This window comes from Artemia franciscana, chromosome 12, assembly GCF_032884065.1.
Source record: "Artemia franciscana chromosome 12, ASM3288406v1, whole genome shotgun sequence".
NCBI lineage: Eukaryota > Metazoa > Arthropoda > Branchiopoda > Anostraca > Artemiidae > Artemia > Artemia franciscana.
The window spans coordinates 24,545,917-24,563,282 of NC_088874.1; the positions used below are offsets into that span (position 1 = coordinate 24,545,917).

The 17,366-nt window shown below is 34.8% G+C and overlaps 2 protein-coding genes across 3 annotated transcripts in view; one reads left to right on the top strand and one right to left on the bottom strand.

The window, feature by feature from the left end:
- LOC136033893 (ataxin-1-like) overlaps positions 1-5,103 on the bottom strand; it is a 55,721-nt gene extending 50,618 nt beyond the window's left edge. The window contains exon 1 of the mRNA XM_065714880.1: positions 4,975-5,103. The gene's annotated coding sequence lies outside the window, so the exon portion shown is untranslated. The remainder of the gene's footprint in view (positions 1-4,974) is intronic.
- A 9,600-nt stretch (positions 5,104-14,703) lies between these two features.
- The window catches only part of LOC136033899 (tRNA pseudouridine(38/39) synthase-like), a 31,378-nt gene continuing 28,715 nt past the window's right edge, over positions 14,704-17,366 (top strand). For both annotated transcript variants that reach the window (XM_065714899.1, XM_065714900.1), the window contains exon 1: positions 14,704-14,829. In XM_065714899.1, the coding sequence (XP_065570971.1) occupies positions 14,743-14,829 (87 nt within the window). In that variant the 5' untranslated portion in view covers positions 14,704-14,742. The remainder of the gene's footprint in view (positions 14,830-17,366) is intronic.

The window sequence follows — 17,366 nt, forward strand, 5'->3', positions numbered from 1 at the left end:
AATTTAATAGTTCCTGTACTCCTCGTACAGGAATTAGGAGAGGAACCCACCCCCGCTTTTAAATCATTGTATAAAATAGAAAAAAAATAGATAGAATGACCGAAATGTTTCTTTTGCTCATAAGAAGCTAATATTCTGTTATCTCTCAAATGATAAGCTGTCCAGGTGTTATCAAAATTTTTTTGATGTTATGAAAAAAAATCGCCCGTAAGGGACTTGAACCCTTGACCAGAGGATTAAAAGTCTCACGCTCTACCAGCTGAGCTAATAACTTGCATGTGTGTAAATATAACTTCTCAATAGCTTTTAAAAATTTCAAATTAACATGGGCTCTTATGGAGAGAAATCCGTTAATTTAAATAGCTAATGGGTGGTTTCTGGAAAACAGGGAAGGAGTTATCGGATCAAGCTGAAATTTCGCGGATAAGCTCCTGGGCCGTAGGGGACCTTAACTTGTGAATTTCAGCCCGATCGGACAACGTTAAAAGGGGTGGGGGGGGGGGGGGGGGGTTTTGGAGGGTCGAAACTTTCGGGGGGTTAAGATTTTCCTACGAAACTTTCATGGGCACTTACTCGGAGAATTCCGCATCGAATGAGTCTTCGTACACCCAGATCCGATGTCGGATGTGACCTGTAGGCGTGGCGAAAAAGAAAGTAAATGAATTTTAAGTGGCTATGCGTGGTTTCTGGAAAACAGGGAAGGAGTTATCGGATCAAGCTGAAATTTCGCGGATAAGCTCCTGGGCCCTAGGGAACCTTAACTTGTGAATTTCAGCCCGATCGGACAACGTTAAAGGGGGGCTTGGGTTGACAGGTCGAAACTTTCGGCCAGATTTTCCCCATGAAGAAAAAGTTGGAGGGGGATGAAATTTTGCAGGTTTCTTAGTTGGAGCTCGGGCTACGAAATGCATCCCTCCCCATCCGTCTGCGACCACTGGAACCGAAGATCGCTTAACATTGTCGTGTGTCGCCTCTTTATAGAGGCACGAGTGTGCCTCCTTGATTTTTCGGTTCTTATCTGTTATAGCAACAACACCCACGAAGTGATTAATCAAGAGAAGGTTAATCCAAATGAAAAAAAAAAACTATAACAAGATGAAAATATAATACTTTCGAAACAAATTTGGGCTATATATTTGCACATTAAGGGGGAGGGATAAAGTATAGCGGGTCTGCATGCAAAGTGCGTTAACTACAATTATTCTGCATATTATGAAGTAAAACTTGTTTTCTAACTTCACGCTGTCCAAATACTTTACCCCCATACCGCCCTAATGAGCAAATATATAGCCCAAATTCTATAGGCCTAATGTATTTTATCACCCGCCACTTACTTTCCACTGAGCGTAAGCTAATTGTCCCTTAATACAGACAGATGAAACCGGTTAGTTTTCGAGTTTTACACAGCGTAACTCTTGAGTGATGTTGCTGTAACACATAAGAAGCGATTTTATTAACCGAGAAACGACTAGATTAAACAGGTACCATACACGCACGTACTAGAAAATAATATAAAAAGAAGAGGAAAACTCAACCACAGTATTAGAATCAAGAAAATGAAATGCAATCCCATTTATAACTACAGTTATTGTTTTATCAGAAAAAAAAGTTAATCAGATGCTTTTGGGTTTTTTTTTGGTAAACCAAAGTTTGTGTTTTTGAAGGGCAAAATTTATTTCTAATTTCTAGGGGACGAAGGAAATTTGTCATTTTTTCCCAGTGAAAATAGAAAAACACCACCAAAAGCGTATTTTTCAAAATCTAGAGGAAGAAAAAATCCAAGGGACCCCTACCCCTCCCCAACTGACATCACTGCCTGTATCATCTTTTATGTTGTGCTCTGGTATGTTTTAACTGTTTAAGCAAATTTCTTTTCTGTTGGTAAATGCTTCTGGATGTGAAACTAAAATATTCAGACTTTCATTAGCATATGGATTAGGCTAAAGATTCCCAATATTCAGTCTTAATTAAAAGTTTTTACAATATTATATTTTCATTTTAATTATCCATGTTCAAAGAAGATCATAGAATGACCCGTTTTGAAATATAAAGTTTTTCGACATTTATTTCATGCCAAACCCAGGACTTTCCAGGATACTCAAAAGCCCACAAAACTGCAAGTTCAGCTCTTATTATGAAAATTATTACGCCAAAATTAATGTTTGGGAAGGTTTTTAATAGCTTGCTGAAATTATTAATGTTTTTTCAAGAAACTTGACACAAACAATACTTGCGCAATTTCGTTTAAACATATAAGAAAGAGTAGAGGCGTAGCTAGTTTCCAGCACTCACGGACGATGTCATTCCCCCCTCCCACCACCGTCCCTCTAGATCATCGTATTGAAACAAAACCTCAGTTTGTCCAAATATAATAAATTTCTGGTGTTGCAATTACGTCCCAATCAGGGTTGCCACCCGGTGAAAAAAATCACTCGATTTTCGCAATTTTTTATTGACTTTCTTCAATAATCTAGAAATTTACGGGCTGATTAGTGATTTTCAAACAGTTCGTGGCAACGAACTGTAGTAAGGAGTGACCCGGCTCAATAGTAACCAAAACCCTAAAAACAGAATGCCTAATTTTAGAAAATAGGGGAAAACACCCCTTAAAAGTCTAAGAATCTTAACAAAAATCACACCAGCATATCAGAGAACTCTACTGAAGAAGTTTCAAGGTCCTATCTATAAAAATGTGGAAATTTGTATTTTTTTTTCCAGAAGGCAGATCACGGATGGGTGTTTATTTGTTTGTTGTTTTTTTGTGTTTTTTTGTTGTTTTTATTCAAGGGTGATCGTATCGACTCAGTGGTCCTGGAACGTCGCGAGAGGGCTCATTCTAACGGAAATGGAAAGTTCCAGTGCCCTTTTTAAGTGACTAAAAAAATTGGAGGGCAAAATTATTACGCATATGAGGGGTTCACCTCCTCCTAATACCCCGCTCTTTACGTTAAAGTATTTTTAGTAATTTCAACTATTCATTCTACAGTCTTTGTGATTCAGGGATCATTATTAAGGAATTGGGACAAAATTTTAGCTTTGGTGTAAAGAGCGAGGTACTGACGAGGGGGTGAACCCCCCTTATATACTTAATAAAAACAGGTGAATACAGAAGTTCGTAACATAAGTTAATTCGTAAGTTACGTATATTTGTATTAATAAAAATGTTTGTAAAAAATTAAAAGTTCTAGTTGTCTTTTTAAGTAACCAAAAAATAGGAGGGCAACTAAGCCTCCTCCCCTGCTCCTTCTTTTCTCAAAATCATTCGATCAAAACCATGAGAAAGCCATTCAGCCAAAAAAAAAATGCAAATTTTGTTTTAATTATTCATATGCGGAGAGCCAAAGTCAAAACATGCATTAATTCAAAAACGTTCAAAATTAAATAAAAAAAAACAAGTTTTTTTTTACTGAAAGTAAGGAGCGACATTAAAACTTAAAACGAACAGAAATAACTTCGTATATGAAAGAGGCTGCTCCCTCCTCAACGCCCCGCTCTTTACGCAAAAGTTTTTTACTGTTTTAAAAAGTAGAGTTGAGAGAAAGAGTCAAACTTTAGCGTAAAGAGCGGGGCGTTGAGGAGGGAGCAGTCCCTTCCTTATACGGAGTAATTTCGGTTCGTTTTAAGTTTTAATATCGCTCCTTACTTTCAGTTAAAAAATATTGTTTTTATTTAATTTCCGATAAGATCGCTTGATTGTTTCGGGTGTTTCACCCTTTTACGAAGATCAGACAAATTTTCCTTAGGCCCTTAGCTTTTGATGGGTAACTATAAACTTAATGAATACTATATATGTGGAATCAGCATAAATAGATAATTCTTTTGAAGTATTAATTCCCAAAATTTCTTATCAAGCTTTTTGGGTACTATTAGGCTATTTACATAAATAGCGTTAGCCTACTATTTATATTTTAGCTAATGAACTAGGTTAGTCGCTTATCCAAATAATTTAAAATTCTACAAAATTCTAAAGTATTATAAGTCACTTCCAGTTATAATTGCAATCCAGTACCCTCCCTCCCCTCTGATATCAGTGAACTTCTAGGCAGGCTTACATCCAGACATTGGTGGGGGGGGGGGTGACGCAATTGCAGCAGCAGTGATCACTAGCCTATATTTGGAAACAGCATGGAATGGAAAATCAAATAAAACCCAAGGCTATATTTTTCTATCTGATTTGTTTATTAGCCTAGCCTAACGCAAGCAACGATAGGCCTAAATACGTCGGCTAGCCTATTTAAGCTCTATCCCAAGTCACTTATATCAAACTTTGGTACTTGTAGGCTATGTCATAGCGGTTATGTTAAGTTCTTCATCCATTGACGCACTGTAGAACCGGTTTCTTCGTTAGTTTCTTTCAGCTTAGCGTGAGACAAACAAAGACAAGATATAGATTAGATGGGAGATATATAATTTTGGCTATATATTTGCACATTAGGGGGGGGGGTAATGTTTTTGGACAAGGGTAAAGCTTTGGTTTCGTCACCAGCTGTCTAAACTGGAAACTATACTGCGAAGCAGCATAGTTTCCATAGCACTTAGAATTGCTAGTTTTAGAAGCACATCCATTTCTGGTTGACCCTCCTCCTCCATGGGGCAAACTAAAAATGCGTAAAGTGGGCTTGCTCATAGATCACATTACCTGTAAGCAAGCCCACTTTACCGCATTTTTAGTTTCGTTGGAGGGGGATTTTTGAAAGCTAAAAAATGGATGCCCTTCTCTAATAATGACAAAGAAACAATATGTGATCATCAGAATCTTGCTATATGCAGTAATACGCACTTTGGAGCACCTGGAACAAAACCAAACATTTACCGTTTTTGATATTTCATTAGGATTAGTCAGAGAAACAGGTTCTACTTAGTTGAAGAACAGCCTTGGCGCTATAACATATAAATAGGCTTAAACCCAAACTTCTAAACCAGCAAGTGCGCCATTGTTCTCAGCTTATCCAAATTTAAAGATGAATTACTCACTTGAAAATCACCAATTTAGTCCAAGTCAAACATAATAAAATCAAATCTCAAACTCTGGTTTACAACTGAATGGGAAAACACAACGGAGACTACATCATTGGTCGTCTATCGTATTTTAGAGTACTGGAGGCAATCTACAAATACATCATCAAGCCAGAAAACAGGCGAAATGTACACCTGTGGGCGTTTTATGGGATGATTAAATAGGCTAAAACTGGTTTCTAAGTAATTAACCAAACAAAGAAGTTTAGCCTCTTTAATAACAAAAGGTAAAAGACACTCCGTCCTAATGCACTTTTTTAAATGTTTAATTAAATCTTAGAGGCGTCCGACTAAATGCGGGGAGTTAGTTAATTGACTTCTTGCTATCTCGGAAAGGGTTTAGGTTAGGAAAATGAAACTTTCAGGGATGAATCTACAGACTAAAGTATGTCCCGGGAAGGTGTTTTGAAGCAACTACCTCCACTCCTTCTCCCTCTAGAGGGCCCTGACCTTTGATGACCTTTAAAAATATGTGTGCTATAAAAGTGAAACCTTGCAAAATAGATCTTCTGCTTAATCGAAGTACAACAAAATTGTTTTCAGCTTCATAACTTTGCTTAATTCCATTTTATATTCCAACTACAGATAAAAAGGTATGGTGTCAACAAGAGCTAAGCATTTCTAAACAAACGGTTGTCGATTGGAATAACTACCTCTGTGAAGTGTGCATGTTTTCTGCGCAACAGAAAAACCGTCAACAGACAAATTTGCGGTACTTGTTTATTATTCAGAACGCACTCAATAAGTCACAAAATATGATGAAAATATAATACTTTAATAGGAAAATTGTGAAATTACAACTTAGAATTATGTACCCAGAACGCAGAGATGTTGTTAAGAATTGCGTTAAAAAGAGGGCTTCCTTCTACCTTACTTTTGTCATTGCCTTTACTTAACGCATTTGTCAATTCGTAACCCGGCAATAAATTAAACGAAATGCAGTAATAAATGGTATTCTACTGTCAGCAAACCACGTATTTACACGCAAATTGACTTTTTTCAAACATGGCCTATTGTTACACTTCCAAAAATGTTCCTTCTCGTAAGAGTATAAAGTCATGTTGTGTCCATTGACGCACTGTTTTGTTGTGGGCAACAACCCCTTATCCTGGAAAAATATAATTGCCTCTTTTTCAGTCTTTGGCAAATCGCAAATCTACATTTCAAAATCCATGTTCAGACACTGTCTTCTATCACTACGCGTAGCAAACTAAATTAAGTTCTGTCTTTGTGGCTATGAAACCGGATTTTCTCATAAAATGTACCTGCATCGTAGTTTGTGTCACGAAAGAACCTAACTTCCCTTATTGAGTGTGTTCTGAAAAATACACAAGTACCACTGAATTTTCTATTCTAGTTCCATAATCTTAAGTTCATTTAATTAAAAATTTAAAGTGTGGGTGGGGTGCCAATTGGGGGGAGGGGTATTTCTCCCCGATACTTATGTAATAGCCAGTACGCACTCGAAAAGTGAAGTTAGACTAATCATAGTAAAGTATGCCAAAATATGATGAAGATATAATACTTTAGCAATAAAAAAAAGGAAACTACGACAAAGAATTAAGGAAGGGGGCCGCCCAGAACGCATTATATTAAATACTTAACATGACCAAACCCCAACCAATATACCAACTCTGTATATTAAATCAATAAAAATATACCTACAACCTAAATTTCACCTGAGCCTAAGCTAATTGTCTCCGAATACAGACAGCTATAAACCGGTTATTGTATGATCTTGCAGATGCAAATTCTCGATTGTGTGCTGGCTAATGTATGAATACCTTCTCTCCTTACATCCTCTTTCTATCTTTTGAAAGATACACTTTTTTAAATTGCTGATGAAAAATAAAATAAAAAAATAGCGAAGTTTCCCCCTCTAGATTTTAAGAAATGATTTTTTTTTTCTTCATTTTGAAAAGAAGCAAAAAATCCTTGTGCCCCCGCCCTTTAAATTTTAATGAATTGGAACTACTGGAATTAGAGGGAAAAAATTGAGTTTGTTTGTCAATAATTGAATTGCACCACATAATTTCCAGTTGTCAGAGACACTACTGAAATGCTGCCTCTGGTATTACTGCCTAATGCCAGTCACCTAAATTGATCGCATTCAAGAGGGGGGGGGGACAAAATTAATTTTTAATATCTAGGGGGAAATTTTGTCGGTATTCCCAAGTTTTCGAATACCAGCAAAAGGTATTTTTCCATGAAGATACCCCCAACTACCTTCCTTGTTTTTTATTGGAGGAAAAACTCACGGCTTGTTTAGAATGCCCGGAAGTGATCGTCTGACTTAAGGTAACATGCATGCAACTACCCGAGCGTGTTTATTCAAAAACCCTTATTTCAGGTTTGCCACCCATAGTGATTTATCGCTAATTGAAGTGATGTTTTATATTGCCTGGGGATTTTTTCTTGGGAACGTGATTTTCAGTGATTTAAATCCTAAAACCAGGGATTTTCTTCCCAAATCTAGTGATGTCTTATGATGTAGTGCGTAAAGTATAAGTTCAAGCGAATTTATCATCCAGGAAGCTAATTATCGAAAGCAAAAGGGATACTCCGGTGCAAGCTTTACTAACAACAACCATTGAAAACCCAAAACTATTCTATTTGTTCTGTCTGATAATTCATAGTTGATAAATTAGAGAGACTGGGGGGACAAAATTTGTACGCACCGATTTGCATAAGCCACTATTGCATAACCAATTTTGCCAGAAAAATTGATCGAAAATAATAGCAATATCCTTATGAAATTTCAGTTACAGTTTTGGCATTTAGTAGTTAACATATACTATTGTAAAATTGGGCTAATCCTATTGTATTTTTTTCCCTTTGGCTTAGTTAAAAGCACCCTTTTCTCAATCCATCACATATTATTATCATTTCTATATTCAGCTGAAACGAAAATCTACCAATAATGGGTTTAATTTGTTGAGAAAGTAAAAATTAAAAAAATATGTTTCAACATAAAAATAATAATAAAAGTCTTAGAAATTCGGCTTCACATCTGGAAACCTTTATGAACGTCAAACAGGATACTAACAAAAAAAAAGTAGCTTAGCAGAATATGAAAAAACAAAGAAAAAGCTCAAACGCTATGCTAAGAAACAAAAAGAATGACGAAAGGATTTTCAAAATTAAACAGAATACAATCACGCAACAGCAAATAAGGCACATGCAAGAAAGTAATTTGAGAGCAACTATCCCCTCACGGCCTCTTTTCTCCTGATTCATCCGATCAAAATTTTGAGATAGCTATTTTGTTCAAAATAGTCCAAAGATTGCATAACAATGCCTTCGGAGTTGACACAACCCCAGAGCCTGAAGCAAGGGTTGTAAGTAATGCCCGGGGCATATAAGGTTTTTTATAGAAGGGGTGGTCTCACAAACTTCACAGGAGGCTTATTTGATTGGAAATCGAAAGTTCTAGTTCCCTTTTTAAGAATCCAAAGTGATCGAAGAGTAACCATCTCCCTCCCTCTCCTTTAAATGGATCCGATCAAAATTTAGTGATAGCCATTTTGTTCAAAATAGTTCAAAGGTCAGATAACTATGCCTCCGGGGTTGAAACACTTCTCTCAGCCTCTGAGTTAGGGCTATATATTATGCAATTTGCCCATTGCTAAAATATAAGGATTTTTATTGGAAAAGAGGCCATATTTGATCTCGGGTCTCCAAAAAGGCTTAGAGTATTAAGCTTAAACTTTAAGGAAATGCTGAGAGGGATGCCAAATACAATCTAAAGACTATATGCTTGCTGGTTGTGAAAAGGGAATATCAGCAATATCTACAGAACAATTGAGGGTATTAAGTTGAAAATTTCAAGATATGTTGAGGATTTGTTGAAGAAAGATTATAGGGTAACCAGCACTTTGCTTTCTCCTTGTCCTTTTTAGGTACTCTCCCTGCTCGACACTAGTCAAAATTTCGGAATTGTTATTTTGTTCAAACTATTCAAAAGGTCTAATATCTAAATTTCATGGAATGTTATAGCCCCAGGATTGTAAATTATGCAATTTGTACATTGTTTACATGCTGGATTTGTCATTGGTATAAGGGGAAGTATTTGATTCTAGGTTCTGGGTATATCTGAAACGGCTATGGGTATTAAATTGTAACCCTAGAGAATGTTGTGGGGCATGTTATACTAAAGCAAAAGGCACTATGTGCATCCAGTTAATCAAAAAGGGGGATCTGCAACATTTTGAGAACCGTTGAGGGTGTTGAGCTGAAACTTTTAAGGCATATTGGGGGGGGGGGGTTAAAATGTGACTGGAAGGCAACCAGCTCCCTTCCAAGCACTTTTAATTGCAATCCCTCTAAAGATATTTTATCAAAATTTTGAAAAAGACACCTTATTCAAAATAGTCAAAGGCTCAAATAACTATGTTTATGGGATGACATGAACCCCCCCCCCGCCCATAACTTCGAAGAAGAGCTTAAAACAGAAAAAAAACACTACGTGCGTGCTTATTGTCAGAAGAACGTATTATCAATATCTAAGGTGTGGCTGAGAGTACAATCATAGCGAACAAACATGCAAGAGGTACTAATTTAGATGAACCAATAAATCCTAAAACCAGTAAAACTTTGATATTAAAGATTTTAGTTCGTTATAAGCTTGATTTTCATATTTAAGTAATACTCGTTTTAAGCCTTATTTATTCATTTATATTAGTACCTGTTGTATGTCTTTTTCGTTATGACTTTTTATTTAATATCTGGTCCTTTACGGTTTCATTTATTCTTTAACAGTAATTTCTGGTCATTTTGAGTTTCTATTATTCTAGGAATATGCTTCACCAAACCACGCAACACCAAAGTGTTGCGAGAGCAACACTTTGGTTTTGTTTCTTTGCTATCGGTTAAACGCTGAAGTTGTCAGCCTATCGAAGCTTTTAAAACGTTATGTTCAAAGAAGAACGCGATCAGTAATCACATGATCAAATGCTATTCCTCAGCGTTGAAAAAACAACAATAACAAAAAAATATCGAAAGAAGGGACTAAATTGACTTTGCAGCCAGTTGAACTTTATCCTTTTTAATCACAGACATCGTGACGGATCAAGACTTGAAACAATATCTTATATAATCTAGTTGGTATTATAAAGCTATCCGTAACTTTTCAGGATCAAAATACCATAGATGACACTCTAATAATTATTACGAAACTGCCTCATTGTTTCACGTTATCGTTTGTACCCGTTGCGTAAACACTTAATTCTATGTTACAGTGAGTATGGGTACACCAACTAGCAAAAGTTACAAACCTCTCAGCGCTTTCATTGTTTTACGTTATCATTTGTACCCGTTGCGCAAACACTTAATTCTAGGTTGCAGTGAGTATAGGTAGGCTACACCAACTAGCAAAAGTTACAAACTCCTCTTCACTGGCTATGATTGTACCCTAACAGACGATTATTACTTACAAGTCCCCTGCATCGTCTTACCACTGGAACCAAATTGGTCTTACCATCAAATACACCGGAAACAAATAATAGTTACATCAACTAGCCAAAGTTGCAAACCCCTTATTTCCGAAGATAATTATGGTCTAACAGCCGACTGTTGCTTACAAGTCCTCAACTTGTCTCACAATTGGTATCGGCCTATTTTTGGTTTCAGTGTGTACCCTACTACTGAAGTTGTGAAACTTTCAAACTAGTATATCTCATGAAGGAATTTTTGTACCAAAAAATCCATGACATACACTTTGATCAGCTCATCAAGAGCTATCGATTGCCGTCGAAAAAAAAAAATTCTGTCTTAGTTCAAAAGTTGATTTTTTTTTTGCCGTAGACCAACTTTCTAACGTCACCACTTAGAAAGGCTCAAAGGATAAGCTCCAATTTCTTTAGCAATGCAGAACTTGTAAAGTTTAAGAGGTGCATCTGATAACATTTCCCTACCTCAATCCCAAGTCCGAAAAAACAAATGATAAACCCAGCTAAAATCACGGCAGCACTTTCGGACCCGTGGGAAAATGCCGCTTCTTTGCTTCTGTAAATTTTTCTATTTATCACTCAAAGTAGATATATTGGCTGTGGGGCCGGGTAACTGCCACATATAATTAACACTTATAGATTTTACTCCATCTTCAATTTGGAAGTGGTGCCTGCCTGCTTGCCTGCTAGAACGGAGCTTTTCACGCGAAAGCAGAAACAAGGTTTGATGAAACGAAAGCTTGGCTGCACAACTACAGGTACTCCTCTCTGACATAGGCTATATAACTCCATTTCACTTCGCACACCATAGTCTCTGGCTCGTGGACAAGCAAAAACCATCCTTTTTAGCCCTAGGCAAGAGTTCTGCGGAGCTTTCCAAAATTTAATGCCATAGTCATCAATCCAGCCTGAGGTCCACACTTTCCGTAAAAACCGCACAGGTTAGACCCTTACCAGTTTCCAGGAATAAGCCGAGATCGGCGGCATACGAAAAAAAACGGGACAAAACCAAAGTGTTGCTTTCGCAACACAAATAGGTCTAATATTGCTCTTAGGGCGTCATTAGAGTTGATGAATTTGTCTAAAAACTTTATACCATAGAGCTGGTCCGACTCACACAAAAGTTTTACCTTTTCAACTTTACAGCAGTGAATTATCTTACAAATAATTTCAAGTAGTCAGACGAGCTCTGAGAAAACTATTTTCAAAAGCTTGTTATGTTTCAAGTTTGCTTGTCGCAAAAATATTATTGTTATATTACATATGTGTGGCTGATATCTAGATAGAAAAATGAAAAGTGGCTCTTCCTCAAGACTCCATATATCTATTTGTTTCTAGCAACATATTTAAAATTTTGTAGAAGTCTTTTGCTCGATTTCCACAAAGTTAAAACACCATATTCCTCACATAACTTAGCTGACTTTATTCCAGAGAAAAACTAACTTTATTTAACTTACTCAAGAAAGTAAACGAAGTTTAGCCAATAGCAGAAGGTTTCTGAGAAATTTCAAAGGGGTTACTAAAAACTTATAAATAGATAAAGATTTAAAGTTGAATCATCTCTCAAGGCTGAAATAATACAAATATGCTTAACATAACATTGGTGTTATCTGCTTGTTTAAATTTTGTGCTTGATATAGAAAATAAACGTTAGCCCAACAAAATCTTTTGATAAGGACTAACTTATTAATAGGAAAGTAAATCTAGAAAGATGGCTTTCTCAGCGCTATATCTGATTAATGCAAGCTATTTTCTACAAACAATTGTTGTGAGTAAAAAGGGTAAAATTCCTGTGTGAATGGGAAAAACTTTACGAACTTTTATGACGCCACGGGAGCCCCAGTTTTTCCGACTGATATAAAGTCAATAAAGTTTCATGAGGATTATTAATGGCTTATTAGCTTTATTAACTTCGCTGACGGTGGTAGCAATTCATAAAATACTAGCTGTTGGGGTGGCGCTTCGCGCCACCCCAACACCTAGTTGGTGGGGGCGCTTCGCGCCCCCCCCCAAGCCCCCCCGCGCGCGTAAGTCGTTACGCGCCATAATAGTTACGCGCCATTGTAGTTGTGTCCCTATGTCCCACCTGTGAATATAGATAGATATATATATATATGGTTTTAACTACGTAAAACTTGCGAATATACAACATTCTTTGCTGTCCCATTGTCTTTGCATATAAATAGATTGTCAGGTTTACCGACTCTTGAACATGCAACATATAATGGTCCATGGGAAAACAATCTGTATTCAGATCTATACCTCATGATTCTAATGATTGCCCTTGAGCTTTGTTGATGGTGATTGCTAATCGACCATTCCCTGTCCCGGTGTCCCGGTCGTCATTTACATCCCCCTGTTTCCTCCGGTGTCCCCGTTGTAGTTGTGTCCCTGTGTCCCGGTCGTCATTTATATTCCCTGTGTCCCGGTCGTCATTTGTATCCCGGTGTCCCGGTCTGTATATACATTCGTTTTTTAGTTTTGTTCTTCTCCTTTATTTTTTTCCTTTTTTTTTCTTTTTTAGCTTATTTAGATTTTTAGATTTTTTAGTTTTTTTATTAGTTTTTAGTTTTTTTTTCTTTTTAGTTTTTTTGTCCCGGTCGTCATTTATATCCCCCTGTTTCCCCCGGTGTCCCCGTTGTAGTTGTGTCCCTGTGTCCCGGTCGTCATTTATATTCCCTGTGTCCCGGTCGTCATTTGTATCCCGGTGTACCGGTCTGTATATACATTCGTTTTTTAGTTTTGTTTTTCTCCTTTATTTTTTTCCTTTTTTTTTCTTTTTTAGTTTATTTAGATTTTTAGATTTTTTAGTTTTTTTATTAGTTTTTAGTTTTTTTTTCTTTTTAGTTTTTTTGTAGTTTTTACCTTCTTTTTAGTTTTGTTAATTTTTTTTTTACTTATGTCCTGGTCGTCATTTATACTCCCTATGTCCCGGTGCTTTGTTGATTGCTAATCGAACATTCCTTTTGTCCTGGTCGCTTTCTCTTTGAGTGTCGTCATTTATTTTTTTCTTTTTTAGTTCTTTTAGTTTTTACCTTTTTTAGTTTTTTTTAGTTTTTTAGATGAAAATTTTTTTTAGTTTTTTCCTTTTTTTCTTTTTAGTTTTTATTGGTTTTTACCTTTATGTTAGCTTATTTTTCAGTTTTTTTCCTTTTTTTTTAGTTTTTTTTTATTTTTTATTTTTTTTAGTTTTTTACCTTTTTTTAGTTTTTTTAGTTTTTTTAGTTTTTTTAGTTTTTTAGCTTTTTTACTTTTTTTATTAGTTTTTAGTTTTTTTGTAGTTTTTGCCTTTTTTTAGTTTTTTCAGTTTTTTTTTAGTTTTTTATTGGTTTTTACCTTTATTTTAGCTTATTTTTCAGTTTTTTCCTTTTTTTTAGTTTTTTTTAGTTTTTTTAGTTTTTTACCTTTTTTTAGTTTTTTTAGTTTTTTTAGTTTTTTAGCTTTTTTATTTTTTTATTAGTTTTTAGTTTTTTTTTGTAGTTTTTGCCTTTTTTTTAGTTTTTTTAGTTTTTTAGCTTTTTTATTAGTTTTTAGTTTTTTTTGTAGTTTTTGCCTTTTTTTAGTTTGACAACTTATTTTTATATATATAGGTAGTTTTTTTTTTTTACTTATGTCCTGGTCGTCATTTATACTCCCTGTGTCCCGGTGCTTTGTTGATTGCTAATCGAACATTCCTTTTGTCCTGGTCGCTTTCTCTTTGAGTGTCGTCATTTATTAGTTTTTTCCTTTTTTTCTTTTTAGTTTTTTATTGGTTTTTACCTTTATTTTAGCTTATTTTTCAGTTTTTTCCTTTTTTTTAGTTTTTTTTTATTTTTTATTTTTTTTAGTTTTTTACCGTTTTTTAGTTTTTTTAGTTTTTTTAGTTTTTTAGCTTTTTTACTTTTTTTATTAGTTTTTAGTTTTTTTTTGTAGTTTTTGCCTTTTTTTAGTTTTTTCAGTTTTTTTTTTAGTTTTTTATTGGTTTTTACCTTTATAGTTTTTTTAGTTTTTTAGCTTTTTTATTTTTTTTATTAGTTTTTAGTTTTTTTTGTAGTTTTTGCCTTTTTTTAGTTTTTTCAGTTTTGACGTCACCTGATCCAGTTTTTTCAGGTGACGTCACCTGACACATCCATCCACACATCCACAGACAGACAACTTATTTTTATATATATAGATAGATAAAGATAACCCGCTTCCTTTTTGAGCGGCGGCACTCACGTTTTGGAGACATCTAGACAATTGAAACTACTGCAGTTTTTCGCTGAAATCTTTTCAAATTTGTTGGTAACCGTGATTAAAAATGGCAGGCATTTCAAACAACTACGAAGATGTCTTCAAGAAAAGGAGGGAATTGAAGAAATCAGAATTAAATCTTCTTGACAAAGATGTGAGTAGTAATTCAAATTGACCATGTAATATAGGTATAATATGTTCTATGAGCGCCTTTTCCCACTTAGTGAGGAACTTGAGTGTAAGCTAGACTATTTACACATAGGCTGTCAAGTAGCCTATATAAGGAATTCCATTAGGCTACTGATTTAGGGACAATTTGAACACCCTAATGATTATACTCACAAATGAACCCACCCTCTATATTCTCTATATGGGCTAGCCCTAGTATATAAGGGTTTGTGTGAATCTTAGACAAAACACTTAAGAACAGCAAAATTTTTCCTATAGGTCTATAGTATGCAGTAATTTCCAAAGCTTAGAAACTTTTACAGTTTAGCCAATAATACAGTTTTCTTGATATTGCAAATTTGGTGATGGACTTGCCAGCACACAATGGGCATGTTTCATCAACATGTTACAAGTTCCATGAAAAAACCTGGTTTCACCACAAGAAAAAAATTGCTGCATGTTGGTTTTCTTTTTCTCTGTGAAACTGGTCATATATTGAGTTTTTGCTCACGAAATTTGTTGTAGGCTATGTTTTTTTTGTTGTTGTGAAGCATAATGTATCTTGATTTTTTTGTGAAACATGTTGCATTTTTTTTTGTGAAACTTGTTAGGTGCTGAGTTTTGAATCATGGAGCATAATGTATAGGCTATTTATTTTTTTCTTTGTGAAACTTAATGCATCTTGTTTTTTTTTTTTTTTTTCATGAAACTTGCTGTACATTTATTTTTCTTTGTGAATGTGTTGCATGTTGAATTTTTGATTTGTGAAACTTGTTGCATTTGGATAATTCCTTTGAAAATCTTCTTATATTTTCAATTCTTCTTTGTGAAATTTCTTCCATGTTGATTTTTCACTTTGTATAACTTGAACATTTATTTTTTCCCCTATGGTTTTGTTCAAGGAACTTGTCACATGCCAATTTTTTTTTGTAAAATCTGCTGTATGTTAATTTTTCTCTTCACCTGCTCTTCTGTAGCCATATATATATATATATATATATATATATATATATATATATATATATATATATATATATATATATATATATATATATATATATATATATATATATATATGGTTCTTGCAAGAAAATTATTTCTAAGAATTATCATATATACATCTTTTTAGTAGATTGAAATTACCATTGCGACAATAATACAATCTATTAGAATGTATCAAATCAGCCCAAATGATCAATTTGATTTGTATCAAATCAAATCAGGACCCAGCACTGTCTACGGTTAGAACACAAGGGACAATGAGAATCCATATAAAGAAGCATGCCACATGCCACGCTGGGGCCCAGAAGCATATATATATATATATATATATATATATATATATATATTTGTCTGAAAATTCTTTTATTATTATTGGGAAGTTTTCCCAATAATAACATTTTAACAATAAAACTCCCCAATAATAACATTATTGGGGAGTCTTCATTAAGATTAAACAATTGATTCTATTGTAAATAAATATTTTGCAAGGAACTGCCCAAAAATTCTATGTGTGATAATGGTTGCAAGAGGGTGATGTGTGTCCTAGCCATTGAGTATCAATGGCTAGGAATTGCCATGGAAGATTGCAATCTAATGCAAAGATTGATTCATTGCATTACATTGAACAATCAGTTCTAGTGTAAGTTAATAGTTTTGCAAGAAAAAGCCATATTTGTAATAATGCTTGCCACAAGGTGTTGTTTGTCAGCCATTGAGTGTCACAGGGTGGGCATTGCCTGGGACTAACTTGTTCAAAGGCTCAAAGTTAAGCTAGGAGTTCTTATAAGAATTTTTCAGCAGAGGGAGACTGAAATCTAACAATCAGTTAAAGAATTAGGACATTTTCATTAAAAGCTCTCAAAAATGTCTCTTAATGTGGGTTAAATTTACCTCTAGTCAGACTGTGCAAAATGCAAGATTGCATCATTCCCCAGGTCTTGCAAGATTATATCCCCCTAAAAATAAGTAAACAGACCCTTTTACATAACATCATTTGTCAGAGCCCTTGAAGGTTTTTTTTTCCTGGCCATTGTAGGTTTTTTTTTTTTTTTAGTAATTAATATATGCATCTTTTAGAAAACCCTCCTTATTATGTAACAATCAATGAAAACCTGAAGTAAACAGAACCTATTAAGTAACAAATTAAGTAACAAAGTGAAAAATCCTTATTATGTAATGTACAGGTGTACTGCAGCATTGCATAAGACCCAGGTGCTTGTAATTACATCTTGAGGGCCTAGTAGCTCCAATTTTACACTCCCTATGAGGCTTCCAGAAACCATGGAGGGGATACTACTGTAATATGACCTGCATAAAAGTTAATTTTTTTCTTATAAGTTTTTTTTGAAAGTCTCAGTAACATAAGGCTTATCTCTAGAACACATTTTAATTTTTTCTTTGGAAATTGAAAATCATAATTACTTCTGAATAAATTTTGGACAAAGCCTTGCAGTCAACACATCATTTGTTAGATACACTGTGGACCAATTTTCAGCAGTAATCCAAGAGCTAAAATTGTAG